General features: G+C 43.1%; 2 protein-coding genes across 18 annotated transcripts in view; one reads left to right on the top strand and one right to left on the bottom strand.

Annotated features, from left to right (window-relative positions):
- The window catches only part of MYCT1 (MYC target 1), an 85,273-nt gene extending 74,112 nt beyond the window's left edge, over positions 1 to 11,161 (bottom strand). The window contains exons 1-2 of the mRNA XM_060616928.3: positions 10,992 to 11,161; positions 8,768 to 8,975 (exon numbers count right to left, since the gene is read on the bottom strand). The gene's annotated coding sequence lies outside the window, so the exon portion shown is untranslated. The remainder of the gene's footprint in view (positions 1 to 8,767; positions 8,976 to 10,991) is intronic.
- Positions 10,108 to 19,962, top strand: part of SYNE1 (spectrin repeat containing nuclear envelope protein 1) — a 470,951-nt gene continuing 461,096 nt past the window's right edge. For 14 of the 17 annotated variants that reach the window (XM_078447476.2, XM_078447472.2, XM_078447473.2 and 11 more), the window contains exons 1-2: positions 10,116 to 10,330; positions 18,613 to 18,896. In XM_078447476.2, coding sequence (XP_078303602.2) covers positions 18,833 to 18,896 — 64 coding nt within the window. In that variant the 5' untranslated portion in view covers positions 10,116 to 10,330; positions 18,613 to 18,832. Of the gene's footprint in view, positions 10,331 to 10,380; positions 10,856 to 18,612; positions 18,897 to 19,962 lie in introns of those variants that run through there. The other 3 variants (XM_078447483.2, XM_078447468.2, XM_078447467.2) reach the window with 3 other exon arrangements.

The following is a 19,962-nucleotide window of genomic DNA, read 5'->3' as shown; positions in this document are numbered from 1 at the left end:
GATTGAAACCAAATCCTTGACTGAAACTTTCAGTGAATCCGGAAATCTATTTTTTCAGACTTTCATGAGCTAATAAATCTTCCGTATTGTTTTTGCCAATTTCAGCTGACTTTTCTGTAGCTTGCATCATAATAAGTCTATGAGTCTAAACTAACACATGTTCCCACAGAAACTTGATTCTGATGACTTCTCACAAATTTTCCAGCTGCAAATAGGTATGGGTAGTGAAATAAACCAGGAAGAAGAAATTGACAAGTAAGGATCTCTTTTCCTTTCTGGGGGCTCCTTGAAGTATTTCCAAGTAACCAATAAAACTGTGTGTACCAGTGAGTTTATTCAGCCACTCTGGGACACTCTTTGTAGGAATCCAATTAAGAAGTTCTTCAATCCACATATCCTTTCCCAATTGCAAACTCATCTACAACCTGATGTCATTACTGGCACAATTATCTTGTAAACAAAAGCTCAGTTCAGAACAGTATTTAGGAAAATCATTACACACAAGTGAGGCAGAATGGTGGTGGCCAATGACATTAATTTTTAAAGTATCCAGAAACTGTTAAGGTCCTTTGAAAAAGACAGAAACAAGGACAGAGAAAAGGTAGAAGATATTAATATATGATGAAGAACAGACTCCAATATGCCTAGACTGTGACACAAACTCAAAGGAAATATGAAAAGAGCACAAAATATCAGAAGTGAATTTATTAGGAGAGTTCAGAGATCAGAAGCCATTTCAGACCAAAAAAGATATATCTAAATAAAGCAAAAGTACAGTAACAGAAGAAATGCTTTAGAGTAGTTACAAATTTGTGAACCAGTAAGAAAAGATAGAATTAAGAGCTGAAAAGAAAGAAAAACATTGGTTTTTACCTCTTTCCATCATGAAACATAGAGATTATCCTGTGCTGGTGACCCATCGACGATCCAGCTGTTCTGGAGACTTGGGTAACCCATTTCCACTGGGTTTGATTATAACACATCAGGTATAATTGCATAATTGATGATTTGTGGAAATCCATAAGGGATAGTAAGATTGGTACATTATCCATTTATCTACTCAACAAATACTTATTTAGTACCTTTTATGTATCTGTTTTAAACGCTGAGAATATAAGAGTTAAGAAACACAAAACTATCTGCCCTCATGGAGCTTCCATCCTAAGGGTAGACAGAAAATAAACTAGATAAGTAAGTAAATACATATACAATGTTGGTGCCCAGTGCTGGAGAAAGAAAAATGGAGAAGAAGTCTAGAAATGTCATTGCAGAGAGGAGGGTATTTAAGAATTTAATATAGGGCATCCAAGAAAGGCTTAGAAGAAAGTGACATTTGGTAAAAGACCTAAAAAAAACTTAAGGGATAAGCCCTGTGAATAATTTTCAGAGTTGTATTTCTTGGCAGAAGGGATATAATATGGAAAGGTCCCAAAGCAGGTGCTGTCTGGTTCCTCAGGAGCACCGAGGAGCTCATGTGGCCTGCGGTACAGTGACTGAGCAAAGAGTGGTATTTGAGACTAGATAACTAATGGGGAAGTAGGAGCAAATCATGTAGCCCTCACAGATCATAAAATAACTTGAGTCTTCCCTCTAAGTTAAATGGAATACTATTGAAGGGTTTTGAGCAAAGGGTGACAGCACCTGATTTATGCTGTAATAAGATGCAATTGGCTGTCTTATTAAGAATATACCGGTGGGTAGCTCAGTCAGTTAAGCATTGGACTGTTGATTATTGGCTCAGGTCATGAGCTCACAGTTTGTGAGATCGAGTCCCAAGACGGGCTCCACACTGACAGCGAGGAGCCTGCTTGGGATTCTATCTCTCCCTTTCTCTCTCTGTCCCTCCCCCACTCGTGCTTGCTCTCTCTCACTCTCACTCTCTCTCTCTTTCTCAAAAATAAATAAAAATAAACTTGAGAATGTGCTAAAAAAATAGTCAAGAGATGATTATTTATGGTGGCAGGTGTAGAGCTAATAAGTAATGGATTTTAGATATTTTTTTGGTAATCCAGGGAAAAATTTTAAGAATATTGCAGGGAGCCTGGGTGGCTCAGTCGGTTGAGCATCGACTTCTGCTCAGGTCATGATCTCACGGTTCATGGGTTTGAGCCCCGAGCGGGGCTCTGTGCTAACAGCTCGGAGCCTGGAGCCTGCTTTGGATTCTGTGTCTCCCTCTCTCTGTGTTCCTCCCCTGCTCTCACTCTGTCTCTCTCTCTCAAAAATAAATAAAAATTTAAAAAATTAAAAAAAAAGAATATTGCATAGAACTCTCATATAATTGTTTGCATTTTGTCCCATTTACTTTCTCCAAATCTATCTTTCATCACATTATTTCTTTTTTTTTTAATGTTTATTTTTGAGAGAGAGAGAGAGAGAGAGAGAAAGAGAGAGAGGGAGTGCAAGCAGGGGAATGGCAGAGAAAGGAGACAAGGAATCTGAAGCAGACTCCAGGCTCTGAGCTGTCAGCATGGGGCCTGATGAGGGGCTCGAACTCATGAACTGGGAGATGATGACCTGAGCCGAAGTTGGACACTTGACTGACTGAACCACCCAGGTGTCCCTCGTCACATTTTTTTCTGGATCACTTGACAGTATGTTGGGTACACCATGTCCTACTACTAGTAAATATTGCAGAGGTTGGTTCTGAAGAACCATGGATAGTTCTATAGATGTATATGTTTAGGATGGAATCAACACGATTTCCTGATTGACCAAAGGTGAGAAATGGAAAAAAGAATTGTTAAGTGTGACACCAAAGCTTTAGCTTGAGCCACTGAGAGGATGGAGTTATCACTGACTAATGTGAGAAAGGAAGAATCAAGAGCAAGTCTGGAAAAGAAGATTACAAATTGTGGGCATATTTTATTTGGGATACCTTTTAGACTTCCCAGTGGAGATCCCGGGTAGATGATTGGATATTCAAGTCTGGAGTTCAGGAATGAGGTCCGGGCTAGAGACCTAAATTCAGGAACTCATAGTAGCTACGTGATACTTAACAGTATGAAATTGCTTAAGACCCCCTAGGAGCGGGGGGTAGCTGGAAGACAGAAAAGTTCCAAAGATGGAGCTCTTGGTCCTTCAAAGTCCAGAGGTGGGGGTGGGGGGGATGACAAGGAAGTAGCAAAGGATCCCAAGGAGGAGTAGCCAGAAGAAGCAATGAGATGAAGGCAATGTGTAGTGGGTTTAGAAGGTAAGTGAGGAAAACATTTTAAGGAGTAGAGAGGAGACAACTCTTGTCAAATGGTTCTGATAGGCCAAGATAGGAACAGACCATTTAATTTAGCAAAGAAGAACTAGATAAGTGGGTGCTGTGAGTTCAAGAACAAGGGGACAAGAGAAATGCTAGCAGAATATAGACAACTCTTTCAGAGTTGACTTAAAATAGGGGTGGTATTTAGAGTTCAGGCCATGATCAAGGTGTTGTTGTTGTTGTTGTTGTTGTTGTTGTTTTGTAATATGAGATAAGTAGCAGCATACTTCCATGTTTATGGTAATCAACTAAGAAGATAAAATAAATTAATGGTTCTGAGAAGAGAAAATATCAAGAGAGGAGTTCATTAGTAGCAACAAAAGACAAGTTTGCATATTATACGCAGCACTGTTGCAGATAGTGCAGACGGTGGTGGGAGCCTCTCAAAATTCTCTTTTGATTACTTAAAATGTTCAAGGGAAAGAGGAAGAAAAGTTAGCAGTTGAAAATTTAGATGTGGGGAAAGATGTTGGAAGTTTGAGGAAACAGGAAAAAGTATGAAATTTGCATCGGGAAGTGGAGAGGTGTACTGGTTAGAGAAACAGAGTATTCTGGGGCATTTGATTTAGTGATTGTGAATACAAAAGTCCAGTCAGGATGATGGAGTTTTTCTCCAACCACATTCAGCAGTGTGAGTGTAGGCGCTGAGTAGGCAGAGTTGAATTTAACAAGGTATGTGGTTTAGCCAAGTGAGTAGAGCAAAGTGAGAGGAAAAGTAGTTGAGGATAAATGCAAGGAGGTGAATACAAGGATTAAACATGGAATTTAGACCAGTTTAAGAGCAATAAACATAAAAGGGACGATGGGCAATGAAAAACAATGGTGGGCTCCACATATGGTTAATATCGTTTATGCACTGTATACACCTTAGAGTACCCCTTTCAGGTGTGTGCCATTAATATCTGGAATTGTATATTTATTCAAATAATTTTCTGAAGACGGCACTCAGATGTCTTGTTTTATGAAAGCATGGTTTATTATAGCAGTTTCCAAAAGATTCAAGTGAAATATCTTGAAGACTCACTAATTCTAAGACATCATAGGGGTTAGTAGTGGCCCTACCAGTGGATATGAGGTCCTGCTTGACTAAGGGATTACTGGAATTGGGGCACTGGAGGGTGTGGGCTGGAAACAAAAGAAGTGGTCAGAAAGTGGGGTGTTAACAGCTGAAATTATCATTACGGGATAGTTGTCATTATTGATAATGACAAGGTCAAAATTATGATCCTGGGAGTGGATGGCTAACGTAAGGGAAGCACAACAGTGATCTAAGAAGAACAGCTTCTGAAGGAACCATTGGGAGAAAGTGACAAGAAAATCACATTTGGGAATTAATGTTCTTATCTTAAAATGTATCAGTAAGCTAAAGGTTTTATATTTTTTTTAAAAAATTGTCTTAAAATCCTAACTTTTAGAATTCTAGAACAGTATTAAATATGAGTTAAAATAGATTCAATGTCTTAAGCTGCAATTTTTCTGAGTTTTGATCGAAATAAATGTTTGCATTCTCCTGTTTACCCCAAGTCTGCGGCTGTATTGAATACTGTTTTGTTGGCAAACAGCCTTCATTCACAATCTGTTCTATGTTCAGGGGCTGGGAGTTTGTGAATTACATTTCCCAGGATCCCTTTCCTTGGGGAGGATGGATGAAATTTGCATTCTGCCAGTGATCTCACGTGAGATCTGAAAGCAAAGGGGACACACAACAATTCCCCCTCCAACCTGGACGGCAATTAGTTCCACAGCGGCTGGTGGAATGCCAAGCTCCACCACCAGGAGGAGCCTCAGAGCAGGGGCATTGTGATACTGCTGGCCATTTGCGGCAGTATCTTGACCTCTAGGTGGCAGCAGCAAGTTGCTGAGTTCTGGGCTGCCCCTGCAGGGGTGTCATCTGACATTAGTCATGCTAATGGTGACTTCTCAAGCTTTACCAACAACTTCTGAGCCCCTAAATCCCTGTGTCAAATCCTCACGTTTTGATTTTTCTTTAACGAATCCTGATCGGCACAATATTTCTGTAGGTCTGTTGCAGACCTACAAAGATGGGAATCTCATGTTGGTTAGTTGATCTGGTTGGGTTTACATACAGTGATGATCTCTTTCCAATGTAAAATAGAATTCTAAGGAGACAGGGCATGCAGTGGCTAACTTACTTAAAGTATCACATATTGATGCCTCAAGTTAAGGGCCTATTGAAGTCAAGAATTCAGGAACCCAAGTTGGCTACTGCTGTGCAATAGAAAAGAGAATAGAGGACTATGGAGTATGTCAGCTACTTTTTTTTTTTTTTTTTTTTTTTTTTTTTTATTTTTTATTTTTGGGACAGAGAGAGACAGAGCATGAAAGGGGGAGGGGCAGAGAGAGAGGGAGACACAGAATCGGAAACAGGCTCCAGGCTCTGAGCCATCAGCCCAGAGCCCGACGCGGGGCTCGAACTCACGGACCGCGAGATCGTGACCTGGCTGAAGTCGGAGGCTTAACCGACTGCGCCACCCAGGCGCCCCATGCTACTTTTGATTACAATCGAGACCATAGAGAAAGAAAATGACAAGCCCAAGAACTTCACAACCTTGGATCAAGGCATGGCCAGAGACCCATAAGGCTTCTAAAGGACCCTTATTCTTGTAGCCACATTGTTGGTACAACCAAAAATCAGACCTAAGGTTTGTTGTTGCAGGCTGCAACTTTATAATGCAAGATGAATTCGGAGCCTTGCTAGGTCTCTTACGTGAAAACCAGGGCTTTTATTGTGAAAAGTGGGCTATGTGAATTGGGAAAGAACCATTTTGGAGGATTTGGGTGAACTTAGTACTTCAAACCCCAAATCCTTCTGAGGCTTCCTTGCCAGCTGAAGTGAGCCCTTCCTCCCTGGTCTGTCCTTCATCCCTTGTTAGAAAACTCCACAAGCAGAAATTACCTAGTAAGGGCCTGCCAATCTCTTAAGACCCAACCAGACCATTACTGACTGCCTCGAGACCTTGACTGTAACAAGTCCCTTGACTTTTGAAAAGTAAGAAAGCTGTTTGGTTTAGAGTTTTCTCGTTTGTACACAGAAGTGTGTTTTTTTTTTTTTTTTTTTTTTTTTTTTAATTTTTTTTTCAACGTTTTTTATTTATTTTTGGGACAGAGAGAGACAGAGCATGAACGGGGGAGGGGCAGAGAGAGAGGGAGACACAGAATCCGAAACAGGCTCCAGGCTCCAAGCCATCAGCCCAGAGCCCGACGCGGGGCTCGAACTCACGGACCGCGAGATCGTGACCTGGCTGAAGTCGGACGCTTAACCGACTACGCCACCCAGGCGCCCCCAGAAGTGTGTTTTAAAGAGACTTCAGACTAAGGGAGGGAGGTGGAAGGGAAAATCCAGTTTTGAGTTGCATATGTTCTCATACCATAAAGATACACTTCTTGTAAGGCCCTCTGCTGATCCTTTTGACAAATAAACGACATATTTTAATTATGGCAAGTATTAGCACACTTACATAAAAGAGAAATGATAGAAACGTAAATGATTATTTTCAGATTTCATATGGGTACCAGAACTCTAAATTTACAAATACACAGACACAGTGATGCAGCCACTGCTGAACTGAACCCAGTCTGTGAGTTTTTGCCATTCTCTGGCACATCCTACTAATGGAGAGAAGGGATATTGGGGGTCTAGCTGCCAAGCTGCATGAGAATGGGACTCCATGTAAACTGAAAGAGTATGAAAAGAAGACAGATGAGGAGGACAGGCCTTGGCCTTGGTGGAAGAGGAAATTGGAGATTGCTACCCTGGCAACTGTTTCTTGGCCTGTGATGGTCCTGTGATTATATTTTTCTGCCCTTAGGAACTGGTATCCTAAAGCAATCAGCCTGTTGCAAAGTGAAGTAGACACTGTTTTCCCTTTATTTGACAACCTCAGAAGCATCTGGAATAGTAGTAATAACTATAATAATGATGGATTGTAATTATATTGCATATCCTGACCACATGCCAGGCACTGAAGTGAGAAGTGCTTTCCAGGTATCAGCTCATTTAGTCCCTGCAATAGCCCTATGAATGAGATATACTGTTATAATCCCACTTGCGGGTTTGTAAAATCTGAACTTGAGAGAGGTTAAATTACTAGCTACACATCACATTGGTAGCTAATGATGGAGCTGGGATCCAAACCCAGGCCTTTCTTGCCCCCAAACCCAAGACTTTAACCCCTATACTATTCTGATTTCCTTTGGCCACACATGGCCTTACGTCCCATATATTTTAGCTATTAAACTCCCCTCAAACCCACCACCATTCTTCTAATAATGAATGCCATGATCTTCCTAAAGGGTCACTGTAGCAGCTTTCTAACTCATCTACCTGTACTCATTTTGGCTCCAATGCCAACCCGTTTTCATATTACAGCCAATGGGAAAATTTCAAAACATGAATCTGATCATGTTGCACCACCCTACTGAAAATGCTTTAATGGCTCCACGTAAAGACTCATCAATGCAGGCTGCTCTTTCAGGGCTGCACGGTGTGTCCATTCCTTTGGAACCTCCTGGGGCCCATTGTTCCCGAAGCTCCTCCCCCTCCCTTGCTGTCTCTTCTGCAGCTACACTGGTCTTCCTCAGTTCTCCAAATGCATTGTGTCCTTTTCTTCCATGGAGCCTTTCCAAGAGCTCTTTCCTTTGGCATGCGTTTGCACACCACACCCCACCCCTTTTTCGCCTAGTTAATACCCCTTTTTCTGCCCATCACTTCCTACCAGTCTTTCCGATCATTAAACTAAGTTAATTTAATCCCTTAATTAAACTATTCTCCGAAGGCTCTCATAACACTTGCCTTTTCTTCAAGGTTGGGGTTTTATAGTTATTCGCGTGGTTCTTTGATGAATGTCTATATTCCTGATCATGTTGCCTCCATGAAGGCAGGAACCAGGAAGTAGCCACAGTACTTAGGACAACATTTGGCATTTGATAAGCAGTTAAGCCAAAGTTGTTGAATAATGGGGCTACAGCAAACCTCTACAGGGGGATACGAGAAAGACGAGCCTTTCCAAAAGTCTATAATGTGCTTGGCCCTTGTGTGGAGGATGAAGATCAGCTGAGAGTGGAAGGTCAGCTCATTAGGCAACCAGCGCCGGCCGGATGGCCCCAGATTCTCACCGCCTGAGCCTAGGAAGAGAGTAGCTAGGTCTCATCAAGGAGTTTCAGTTGGTGGGAGCAATGTTTGTCTCACAACTTACTTCTCAAGTGGGTCAACCTAAAGAGGCAACTGCTTAATCCCTAAGAGACTCTTAAAAGAGAACAAACCGAGGGTTGCTGGAGGGGAGGTGGGTTGGGGGATGGGTCAAATGAGTGATGGACATTAAGGAAGGCACTTGTTGAGATGAGCACTGGGCGTTATATGGAAGTGATACATCACTAAATTCTACTCCTTAAGTCTTTATTACACTATATGCTAACTAACTTGGATTTAAATACAATTAAAAATAAAAAAAAAGGAAGCAATTGCTTAACACACTGAGCAGTGAGTATGTAAAATACCTTCTTATCCTGTCTTCAACAGGCTTCAGGGTGAATTGGTTCGATAAAGGTACAGACTGAGAGGAGAACCGAGTCTGATCCTTTCCTCGTGAGTGGTAGGTCTGGAAGTTGGATCGAAGTCTGGTGACCACACAGGAAGAGGCTGTTATCTGGAATGACTGGGCTGTGATGGGTTATCTCCATGATGAGTTCTGGGACGATGGTCACCCTGAGGTAGAGGCAGGGTATACACTGAGAGTGATTCACCCAAACAGCACCCTCTCCAGACCCAACTTTCCTGGTGTAAGGAATTCCACCATTAGAAATTCTCTGGTCTCTAAAAAAATGTAAATACAAGGAAAAACAGCACATCAGATCAGATTCCTTTCAGATATTGTGGTTTTGATGGGGTCTGGAAGAAGAAGGAATTTCAAGAAAATACACAGCTAAATCGTGGAGTGTTGGTGGCAAGTGAGCAAAAGGCAGGAAGCAACGAGAAACTTCATCAACTTAGGACAGTCCCTGCATTTAGCAAATTTAGAGAATAGGAAACTGTTTTGTTTGGATTAAAAATCTGAGGGATAATTATTATTATTAAAAATTTTTTAATGTTTATTTATTTTCGAGAGAAAGAAAGAGAAAGAGAGAGAGAGCGCAAGCGAGCACGAGTGGGGGAGGGGCAGAGAGGGAGGGAGACACAGAATCTGAAGCAGGCTCCAGGCTCTGGGCTGTCAGCACAGAGCCCACATGGGGCTAAAACCCACAAACCTTGAGATCATGACCCGAGCCAAAGTGGAACACTTAACCAACTGAGCCACCCAGGCATCCCCGAGGGATAATTGTTATTTTTAAGATTCTTGCAACATAGTTTTCATTATTTGAGTTGCCATAATCCTGTTGGACTTGGGTTTTGTTGTCGGTGGAGGGAGACTGTGTTTGACTTTGCTTGGAGACCATAAAACCACAACAAAATAGATTCTCCTGGATGCTACCTAGGCAACACCAGGACCTCCTCTACACCGTGAGAGGGACTTGTGATGACAGACACACGGCTCCACAACGAACGGCATGGATACAGTGCGTCTGAAGAAACTGAAGGTGGTTCTTCAGAATCATCTTAATGAGTAACCAAGAATATAAGAATTTAAGGTGTCAAGTGCCTTCTCAGGAAATCCAAGCTTTATAAACAACAGCAAAAGCCTCTAGTCTGACCAGTCTCCCTAAAATTATTTGCTACTGTTCTGACAGCCAGAAAAGTCAGCTGTTATGATCTTGGTGAAAGTTGATTTAAAAGGAGCCTGCTAAATGTCCTCGTTGAACTGCATCACTTCCTTCCTGGGACCATCAGGGAACCTCCCCAGCCTTTCAAGACAGGTTCTGCTTAGAAAGGTCAACCGGGCAGTGGGAACCCCAGGCAAAAGTTAGCGGCTAGGGCAGCGCATCTCCTTCTCGGAGCTCTCGGCCATTCCTTCTCCTCCTCTCCCCCCCGGGAGGTGGACCCCGTGGAAAGATTCGCGGAGAGGGTGGGTCACAGCTCCGGTTTGCAGCTGCGGAGAAGCGCCGGAGGCCGTGCATCTCCGGGAGGTAGGGGAAGCCTGCGAGAGAGCCTCCAGGCCCCCGCCCCCGGCTCTTCCAGCCACCGGCACTTCCAGGGGCGCGGGGCGCGGGGCTGGGGAGGGGTGTGGCGGCGCCAGGGTAGCAAAGGCAACGTGCCAGGGGCGCTGAACCCCCTCCCCCCCTACCCCCCCGCCCCCGGGCCGACCTTCCCCTCCGAAAGGAGCACTCGTACGGGGGGCGGGAAGGGGGGGGGAGTGGGGGGAGGCCTAAAACCCCAGGGTGCATCCGAGGGGAGGACCCGACTGCAGAGGGAGGGCAGAGTCGCCGAGCAGCTGGGCGCAGGAGTGAGCGCGCGTGCGAGCGGCCCGGGTGGGGGGGGGAGCGCGGCTGCGGATCTGCCGCGGGCGGGAGCCGGCCGGCGTGTTGTGCACTCTGTAACCCGGGCGGCCCGGCTCCCTGCAGCCCCGCCGCGGCGCCCGAGCTCCCGGGGCCCGCCGCTGGCCGCGCGCTCGCCTCGCTGCCGGGAACCTGGACGAGCCCGGGAGAGCGAAGGTAAAAGGAAAGAGGAGGAGAGATGGAGGGCAGGGGAGAGGGAGAGGGGAGAGAAAGCGAGCGGGCGAGCGAGCGAGCGCGCTGATGTGGGTGCTCGCCGAACAAATTGCAGAGGCAATTGTGAGCAAGTTTGTACTTGCATGCCGGGGTTGTGCGTGCTTCACGGGAGGGAGAGGGCGGCGATGGTGGCGGCGGTGCTGGTGTGCGTACGTGTGTGACACTCAGGGATGAGGAGATAAGGAGGTGGAGAGCGTCCTCCCTGCTTCTCGTACGTAGATATCCCTATTAATATCCCCAGCTCGCGTTGTCATTTCCGCTTGTGGCACTTCTCTTGGGCTCCAGTGATGCAGAAGCAAAAGGCAGCCACCCTCTTGTTGTGCCGGTCGGTACTGTTGCTACTATCAGATGGGAGATGCAGGGCGTTGGGCAAATTCTAGGAGCCTCCCTTCCTCCACCCTCGACTATTTTAGGAAGGGCCGAGGGGGGCGGGGGGGGGGAGGGGAAATAGGTAGCCCCGGCCGAGGGCTGGAAGACCTCGCAGAGGCCGGGCTTCAGACAGTCACCTTGCAATTGCTTCCAGGCAGAGCCTACGCTAGAGGGCAAGATAACTTTCATCTCCTCCCCGGAAAGACACATTTCAGAAATTTTGCATTGCTGCCCGAGGAGTTCGGTGAAATGGTGGTTCACAGGGCGGCAGGTGCATGGCGAAAGGGCAGGAAAGTAGTGCAGAGTAAAGCAGCTGTCGGCCGCCAAGCAAAGAAAGCCCGGTGGGAACCGCGGTGAGGTGTGCCGCCTGGGGTGCCAAGAGCTTGGAGGCTGCAAGTTCAGGCCCAGCCCAGGGAGAAACACCGGCTGTGAAACCGCTGTTAGCATCCTGGAATGTTCTTTCTCAGCTTTGCAGCTTGGGGTGGGAAACCTGTCTGTATCTGAAATTCATCTGTGAACGTTAAGAAAGTTCTAAACGAATTATTTTTCTCTTTTTGAGTGTAGTTTTGTCTTCATCTGAGATCCGCTTTACGAAAGGAAGTATTTGTAGACAAAAGCCAGACTTATGCAAGAGACAAATGTAGTAATTTTCAGTTAAGCAACAGTTATTAATATGACCCACATCTGCATAAAATGCTGATTTAATTAGTCGTGAGGATTGTTTTTTAAGAGGCCTGCTGTTCCCCATGATGAAAAAGATTAATAGTATGGGTAAAAAGTTCCTAATATTGCCAGAACATTGTAATAAAACACATAGCTATTTTTTTTTTCTTGTGTTTTTGAGTCTGTTCCTTACTTGGTGGCAAATTGAGAACAAAATGTACCAGATCAATGCTAATTTAATATGTTTCATGCTGAAGATAAAGGCACATCTTCAGACTGACTCAGATAATAATATTGCTAGCCTTTGAAAATATTTGCTCAGCTATTACATTATAGACTCATTGTTATCTTTCTTGACTAATGATTTTTCACAAACTGGTTTGTTTCTGTTCTCACTGTCCCCACATACAAATTCTTGTCCCTGGATTCTTTCTTGCAAGGGAGCCGAGGTTGGGAAAAGGTAGTTTACCATTCAGGATTTTTCAAGACTTGCTTGTCTTAAATGTGGAGGGCACCACACTGGGACCTGCTCTCTGAAAGTAGGCAGCACACATAGCTTCTTGGAAATGACAGGCGGTGTAAATTGAACAGGATGTAGGAAGCCCATGACTGGGCCAAGTTGCTGGCGTTTTCTCAGCTCTAGATACTGCAGCCACACCCCGTGGCCTGACCTTGAGAATCACACAGGGCCCAAGACTCCCCTGTGAGGGAATCGTGTTTCTCCCCCTCTTCACTGTCTTAGGCGTCCTTCCTTGTGATGTAATCCAACCAGAACCAGTGTTTGGCAAGAAGTGCAACATATACTCTAGCAAAGTATGGGAGGAAGGTAGTAGATATCTTTGGGCCTGATTTATACTGCAACCTTCCCCCAAAAAGTTGAATCATGACACGTCATATTTGTCATACTGATCCGCTCTGTACTTAGTCTTTTGGTTACCTGTTTCCATGTTTGTTCTTCCAGAGAAAGGACCAATTCTTATTTGTTACCCTGTACATTTCATAGTAGTGAATAATTAACAGTACTATTCACTGGTAGCCCATACACATACATTAGTAATATATCTGTATTAACTCCAGATGTCCCTTTTCTCCCTACTGCTTAGCCATCTTAGTGTTTATTAATTAGTACCATTGCTAAAGGATGAATAGAGAAAAACAATAATTAACTTTAAAATTAGACACTTACATGACTCACTCCAGCAAAGGACTTAGAAGGGGTGGATGTGTATTTATTAGCTTTCTTATTTTTGCTTAATAGTGAATTTTAGTAGGGGCTCTATTCTTATACATATTTAGATGTCTACTTCAGTAATATTTATATTTCATACGGCTGTGACCCTGTTTGTGTCTTATGGTCTCAGTGCATCTTTCTCAGTGAGAAATGAACCACATCATCTCTGGTGGTTGCAGGGTTTGGAATTTTCTGTTATCGTTTCCTGGTACCTAAAATTGTAGTTGCATTGCTTTAAGATGTGTTCTTAGGGCCTAGCAGTGTTCCTCCTAATGTTTTTCCTAACGCGTTTTTTTTTTAGGAGCACAAACAAAAAACTGCCTTAGCCGCGAGTTGTCCATTCTGCTTAGAGACTAGAGAAGTCCAGGTTTGATGATTCACTCCTGTGCTTTTTTCACGGGGGCTGGTGTTAGAAGAGTGTGGTTCAGATAGGAGAATCCCAAATAGCAGACGGTGTAAATTCCCACTGCATTCTGCACAATAATTGCAGCAGATGGTTATCGATTGGGTATTCAGTTTGCTCGAACAGTTTCCTGGATTTCTCCATGAGAGAACTCACCCTGCTTTGTTGTCATATTATCGATTTCATCTCCCCCTCTGATGCGGAAGCTCTACGAGGGGCTTATCTGTCTTGTTTACTGCTATTTACTCAGTACCATTGTCCTTTACAAATAGTTTCTCAATACCCTTTTGCTGTATGAAATGTACTGGGCTCTTACTTCTCTGCCTGGAGTGGTGGATGGCTTTAGCTACAGACGGATCTTCTCCTGGAAGGATTTGGAGACGGTGCCGGGACTGCTAATTCATACACAACCCATCAATGTCTACCTGATTCTCTCTTTCCATCCCAGTACTGGTCCCCCTCACTGCCCATGATATCCTGCACCTATTAAAAACTCTTAATTTCCCTGGGAATAGTGAGCTCGTTGGTGCTGCTGGACCTTCCTCTGCCCACAACCTCAACTGCCCACAATCGCTCAGTTCCAGGCGTGAATTTCAAGCTTTTGTGACCTCTGACCAGCTATTTTAGTGGTCACTTGTGCTGCCATTGGTTTTGGACCTGGGGAGCATGCTTGAGGGCACCTCTCCACTTCTCATATTGCAGGTAGAGAAACTGAGGCCAGGGGAAGGAAAATGGAAACCAGTTATTTGCTGGACCTCTGCTACATGCCAAACAGTCTGCTAAGCATATTACATATATTTATCTTTTTAAATTTATGCAGGATAAAATTAAACCAATAATTTAGCATAAAATGACTTCATTTTACAGATGAAGCCACAAGTGCTCAGAAAAGTTTACTTTTCTTCAGGTCGCATGGATGGAGTTAAGACTCTGCCCCAGATCTTTCTTAGTCCATAGTGTGTGGATGTCGTGGTATCACACTCCCTGTGGTAGGTCGTTACTGGGGACTTCCAGCTCACACTCAGTCAGCTAGGTGGAACAAAGCTAAGCCTAGACTCATATCTTCTGACCCCCAGTTTCCTTTTATTTTCTTTTTATTTTATTTGTTTGATAAATTAGAAATTTCTTATATATTCCCCTGAAAGTATCAGTAAACAGCAAGACTATCAGAATTTCACAAAGGAGGAAATGCACATATGATGAAAACAAAATATTTTATCTTCTGTCTGAAAAAGGAAGGATATTGCATTTACTCCTTTTGCAGTGAGGAGGGAGGGGTTTTCTGTAAAACAAAAATGTCTGTTGAGGGCCTGGGATGTTCTCAGGGATCCATTTGGCATCGATGGTGAGATGTCAAAGTGAGAACAGTTATAGACTCTACCCTTGCAGAATGTTCACAGTCTACTTAGAGTGTGAGACTAACAGTGGTGGTGAATATAAGACAAATTATACTTATAATAACATGGGTTGTTAGTGCTCAGTGTGTACAGGAGCATTTAAGGATGGCTTCAAGCAGGGTGGGGGGCCTGGGCCAGGTATTTAGTGATCCTTGGGATCTGCTCAGCTAACAGTGCCCCACACAAGGGTGAAGTTGTTATCGCAAGCATATGAGTGCATGAGGTGAAGATATTGGAAGTAAGATCTGCACAGCCCCTCTGGCTGCTGAGCTCAGTTGATGGTACCACGACCCACGCAGTCTCAAGGCAGAATCCTGAGAGTTATCCGAGACACTTTGACAACCCCATTGCCCATTTCCTATCTCCCCTCCCTACACATTTGCCTCCTAGAGATTTTTCAGATCTTACCCTGTACTCACTGTCTTATTTTAGTCTGTCATCATCTTGACTCCTGAGATACTTTCCTTAGGGATCTTTCTGAATCTTTCAGTCTTGTCTCCTTCAAATATACCCTTAAAAACTGTACCTAGAATAATCTCAATTATACTTGGGCACTTGTAGCTTAAAATCCAGTGGTTTCCTATTGCCTCCCACAGAGAATCAGGACGAAGCTTCTGAGCATAGCACACAGGGCCCTCAACCGTCCGGTGCTACCTCCTTCTCCAGCCTCAGCTCCAGAATGTCACCTGGGAGAGTCCTTCGTGATCGAACTCTTGGTGCTTCCCACATAGAATCATCTGTTTCTTGTGTCCATGACTTTGCTCAAGTTATTCACTCCACCTGGCATGTGTCTTTCATATTTTTTTCCTGACTAGCTCATTTACCAAGATTCAGTTCAGGGGTGAGCTACCTCCCAGGACACTTTTCCAGAACCTTCCGATTGGCTTAGCGCCCACCCTTTGTATTTTCCATCTCTGTATTTGGACTTGCCCGTGGTATTGTTATATTGTTTTGTTTTTTTTTTAATATGTTGTATCTCCCACTATGTTCTAAGCTCCTCAAAAAATAGAAACTATGTCATGTTCATCTTGGTACCCCCAGCCTTGACCTCTGAGACTCAGAATGGATTTGTTATACTATAGAAGTAAGACTGAATACGTAACCTGAATTTAGACATAAGTACAGAAATTCTGAGTTTAACATGGCCTTCAAAAGATAAATATATCATATATATATACATATATGTGTATATATATCTCAAGTATTTGTATCAAGTACATATATATACATTTATATACATTTATATGTATATATATGTACATATATATTTATATGTATAAAAGAGAGGGAGAGGAGAGTTGGAGATTAATCTATTATATAACATAAATGTGAACGAGAAGAGGGTAGAAACATGGTGATCTGTAATGCAGTGACTTACAGAAATCCTTTTTAATTCCATAATTCTTGATTGATGGTGGAAGTCATGACTTTTATGAACTCCAGTGCTGATCAGAAGCTGCCTTGGGATAACTGAATTAACATGAATTTCTTCCTTCATCTCTACTTAGTATATATGTAGTTTTCTAGCCAGCTAGAGAAAGTTATATTCTTACATTTGGGGAAGTTCACTTTCTAACATTTTAAAGGACCCATTTGTAATATCCTCAAGGCACTTCCCACTGCTTACTAGTCTTCAAACTATGGTAGCTTTTGCCTGTGGGCAAGTGGAATATTTTCCCCCAGGAGACGAGGGCTGCTAATAGGCACATAATTCCAGCAAGGCTAAAGGCCTTGATGCATGCCAGGCCAGCCATAAACAATTATTTCTCCTCTGAGGATCCCTTGGAAAGCCACCCGTTGAAAGGTACCTCTCTAGCCCAGAAGCTGCCAAGTTTTGAGTCCTCCTTCTACTAAATACCCTTTCAAGTAGCCAAGAGAAGTCTGCCTGTGTCTTCTTACCAGTTAAGGCTACTTCACTGCACCATCTCACCCTAACTTGTTAAGTGACCAAGTACATTCTTCTCGCTCCATTATACCTTTCGGATGCTTTTTCCATAGGGCAGCAGCAATATGCAATGTTTTGCATCCTTTTTGAGATAGTGTTCTAAAACAGGTGTTATCAGCTTTGCATTCATGCATTCTAACCAGATACCCATGCATGCTAATATTAATAATGCCATCTTAAAATTAGTCGTAATTTATAATATACTCTATCACACAGCCCCTGTCTCATAAATCATACTGTTTGAATGACCACACATTCAGGTTATAATACAGTTGTTGATAGCACTCATCGATTCCTCTTGGTTTCTTTCTTTTTCCTTCTGGCAGGTGGCCCATCCCACATGGATGTGCTTTCCCTACAGGTGTGTCTATACCATCCTTCCCTGCCCCCGGCCCGTTCTTTTTCTTCACCTTCCTCTTCATAATGCACAGGTGTGCATTAATGCCTTGGTGTGCGGACCCTTGGTTAAGTGTCTGTCTCTGGGTGCATGTTCAACCTCCGCTCCTTTCTTCATTATTTATCCTACTTCTGGCGAAACCTTCTCTTCACCTAACCTTAGGGTTAGGAAATCCTTCTTCAAACTAAATGTCTCAATGTCAGGATTTCAACTACTCTCTTAACCTTTCTGTCTCCTTGCCCAGTCCAGGATGATGAATTAAACTTGACCAAAGCTGAGAATTCAGGATGGGGTTAGAAAGAAAATGGCCTTTCTGTTCAAGCCACCCCTAACCCTAGCCTTACAACCTGTTTTGGAGTCTTTCTGTATGGGAAAGAAAGAAGCTAAATCAAATCCGTGTTGACGTCTGAAAACAGAATATTTGAAACTCACATTTTTAGAATGAAATACTTTTCCATTTATACTGTTTTAACTTATCAAATAGTTATTAGAAGCTAAGATTTTTTTTAAGTTTTTATTTTTATATTTTGATCCCAGTGTAGTTAACATACAGTGTTGTATGGGTTTCAGGTATAAAATACAGTTATTGAACAATTCTGTACATTACTTAGTGCCCATCTAGGAGCTAAGATTTAATCTCATTCCTGGAAATTGTACAAATGAAACAGCAAAATATATGCACAAAGCAGGCTGAAATAGCATATATAAGAGAACTATGTCTGCATTAGTGTGATTAAGAAATAAGAGGGGCGCCTGGGTGGCTCCGTCGGTTAAGCGTCCGACTTCAGCTCAGGTCACGATCTCGCGGTCCGTGAGTTCGAGCCCCGCGTCGGGCTCTGGGCTGATGGCTCAGAGCCTGGAGCCTGCTTCCGATTCTGTGTCTCCCTCTCTCTCTGCCCCTCCCCCATTCATGCTCTGTCTCTCTCTGTCCCAAAAATAAATAAACGTTAAAAAAAAAAAAATTAAAAAAAAAAAAAGAAATAAGATTCAGTATTGGACTTCATAGTCTATTCACTTTCATAGATCAATGCAGAAAGATTATAGTTTAAAGAGAAAACATGGGATACGTGAACATTTCCTTTTTAGCAACCAACTTTATTATGTGTATCTCATGTACGTATTTATTTTGTCAAATATAAGAATTCCTAGCATTTGCATAGTGCTTTGTAAATATTTTACCTGGCAATGAATGATCTATTCGAATTGAATACAGATGGTTTTCTTTTTAGCACTAGGATGACGTATGTAGTTTTTGTTTTTTTTTTAATATGGTACCTTTTCTATTTGTTTTTCAGATTCCTGAGTTCATTTAAGAGAACAGTCTTAAAATAAAAGAAAGAAAAGAAGTGGTTCAGTCTTGGAAGTGGCATCTCCTTGCCAGCTGCTGCAAGCGCTGGGGATTCGTTTACGACCGAACAGATCCAGAAAGCTCCGGTATGTTTTCGTGAGTGATATGGTGCTACATCGCCCTGGGACAAGAGTGTCTGCTGTTGGTTTCCTGCTGGGGGAGACAGCATGGCTGCCTCCAGGACCTCACGGTCTCCCCGGGACATCGCCAATGTGATGCAAAGGTTGCAAGGTAAGGGTCAGAAATGTCAGGGTTTGTTCTGTATTTTTTAAGTACACTTTAAATACCAACTTAACTCAGGATCTTTTCAATTTGCTTGCACTTTTATTCAATTTTATGAAACTACAGCAAGGGATCACAAAATGACGTCTCTCATGCTAGCGTTTTCAGACTAGTCATGCTGTTTGAAGATGCTATCTTTTTCACGTAGAAAAGAGACAAAGACCAACCTCTTTGTTTGGTTTTATGTCTGCATTAGTGTGATCTTTAGTGGTTATTCAGTGTCTAGCTGGGAATTCAGTTATCGCCAAACTGCCCTTCAGTCACCGATGACAATACAGTGCCGTGACAGTGCACAAGGGTATCATGACGACGGTGACAAAAAATTGTACGCTCTGGTCAGATAAGTCAACTAATAGTTTAAATATCCCAACTAGGAAGCCCTCAGAGATCTAGAAAGTCTTTTAGCAAAATGAGGGGCAAAGAGGTGCAGAGGGTTTAAGACGTGACGGGATTAATGGCGAGTGGCAGTGTGTGGACTAGAACCACCTTCCTCCCCACTGTTCTTTCTCTAATAGCCAACTTTTCTAGAAGACGATTCGCAGTGAAATGTTATAGCAGCTTATGGATTAATTTGTAATTGTGAATTACACATGCATTGAAACATGTATATTCTTTAAAGCATAAAAATAATCATCTTAGAAGACTATGAAAATATTGCTTCCTTGTCACAGTCCTAATGCTACCTCTCCCCAACTTGAAACGGATATAAAAATATTCAAATTTTATAGGGTTTTTTTTTTTCCTGGTATTTGTCAGGAGCGCCTAAAGTAATGTTACAGGTTGGCTTTTTGCTCTTCGAGTATCTCCAGCAAGCAAGCGATTGCTGTGGTTTTCCACCGCGACCATCATAATAATCTCTTACAATCCCACCTTCCTCACTTATAGTGTATTTGATGTGCATAGCAGTCATTTCCAGGTAAGCCCTCTTGACTTTCAGATACAGGTGAAACTCTGGACATTCGTGGCCCAGGGCGTGCTCTCAGCTACAGAAAGGCACGAGCTTAGTGGAGCTGTG

Source organism: Panthera onca, chromosome B2 (genome assembly GCF_046562875.1).
Source record: "Panthera onca isolate mPanOnc1 chromosome B2, mPanOnc1 haplotype 2, whole genome shotgun sequence".
Classification (NCBI taxonomy): Eukaryota; Metazoa; Chordata; class Mammalia; order Carnivora; family Felidae; genus Panthera; species Panthera onca.
The sequence above is the reverse complement of the archived record's forward strand: the minus strand, read 5'-3'. Positions and strand labels throughout refer to the sequence as shown.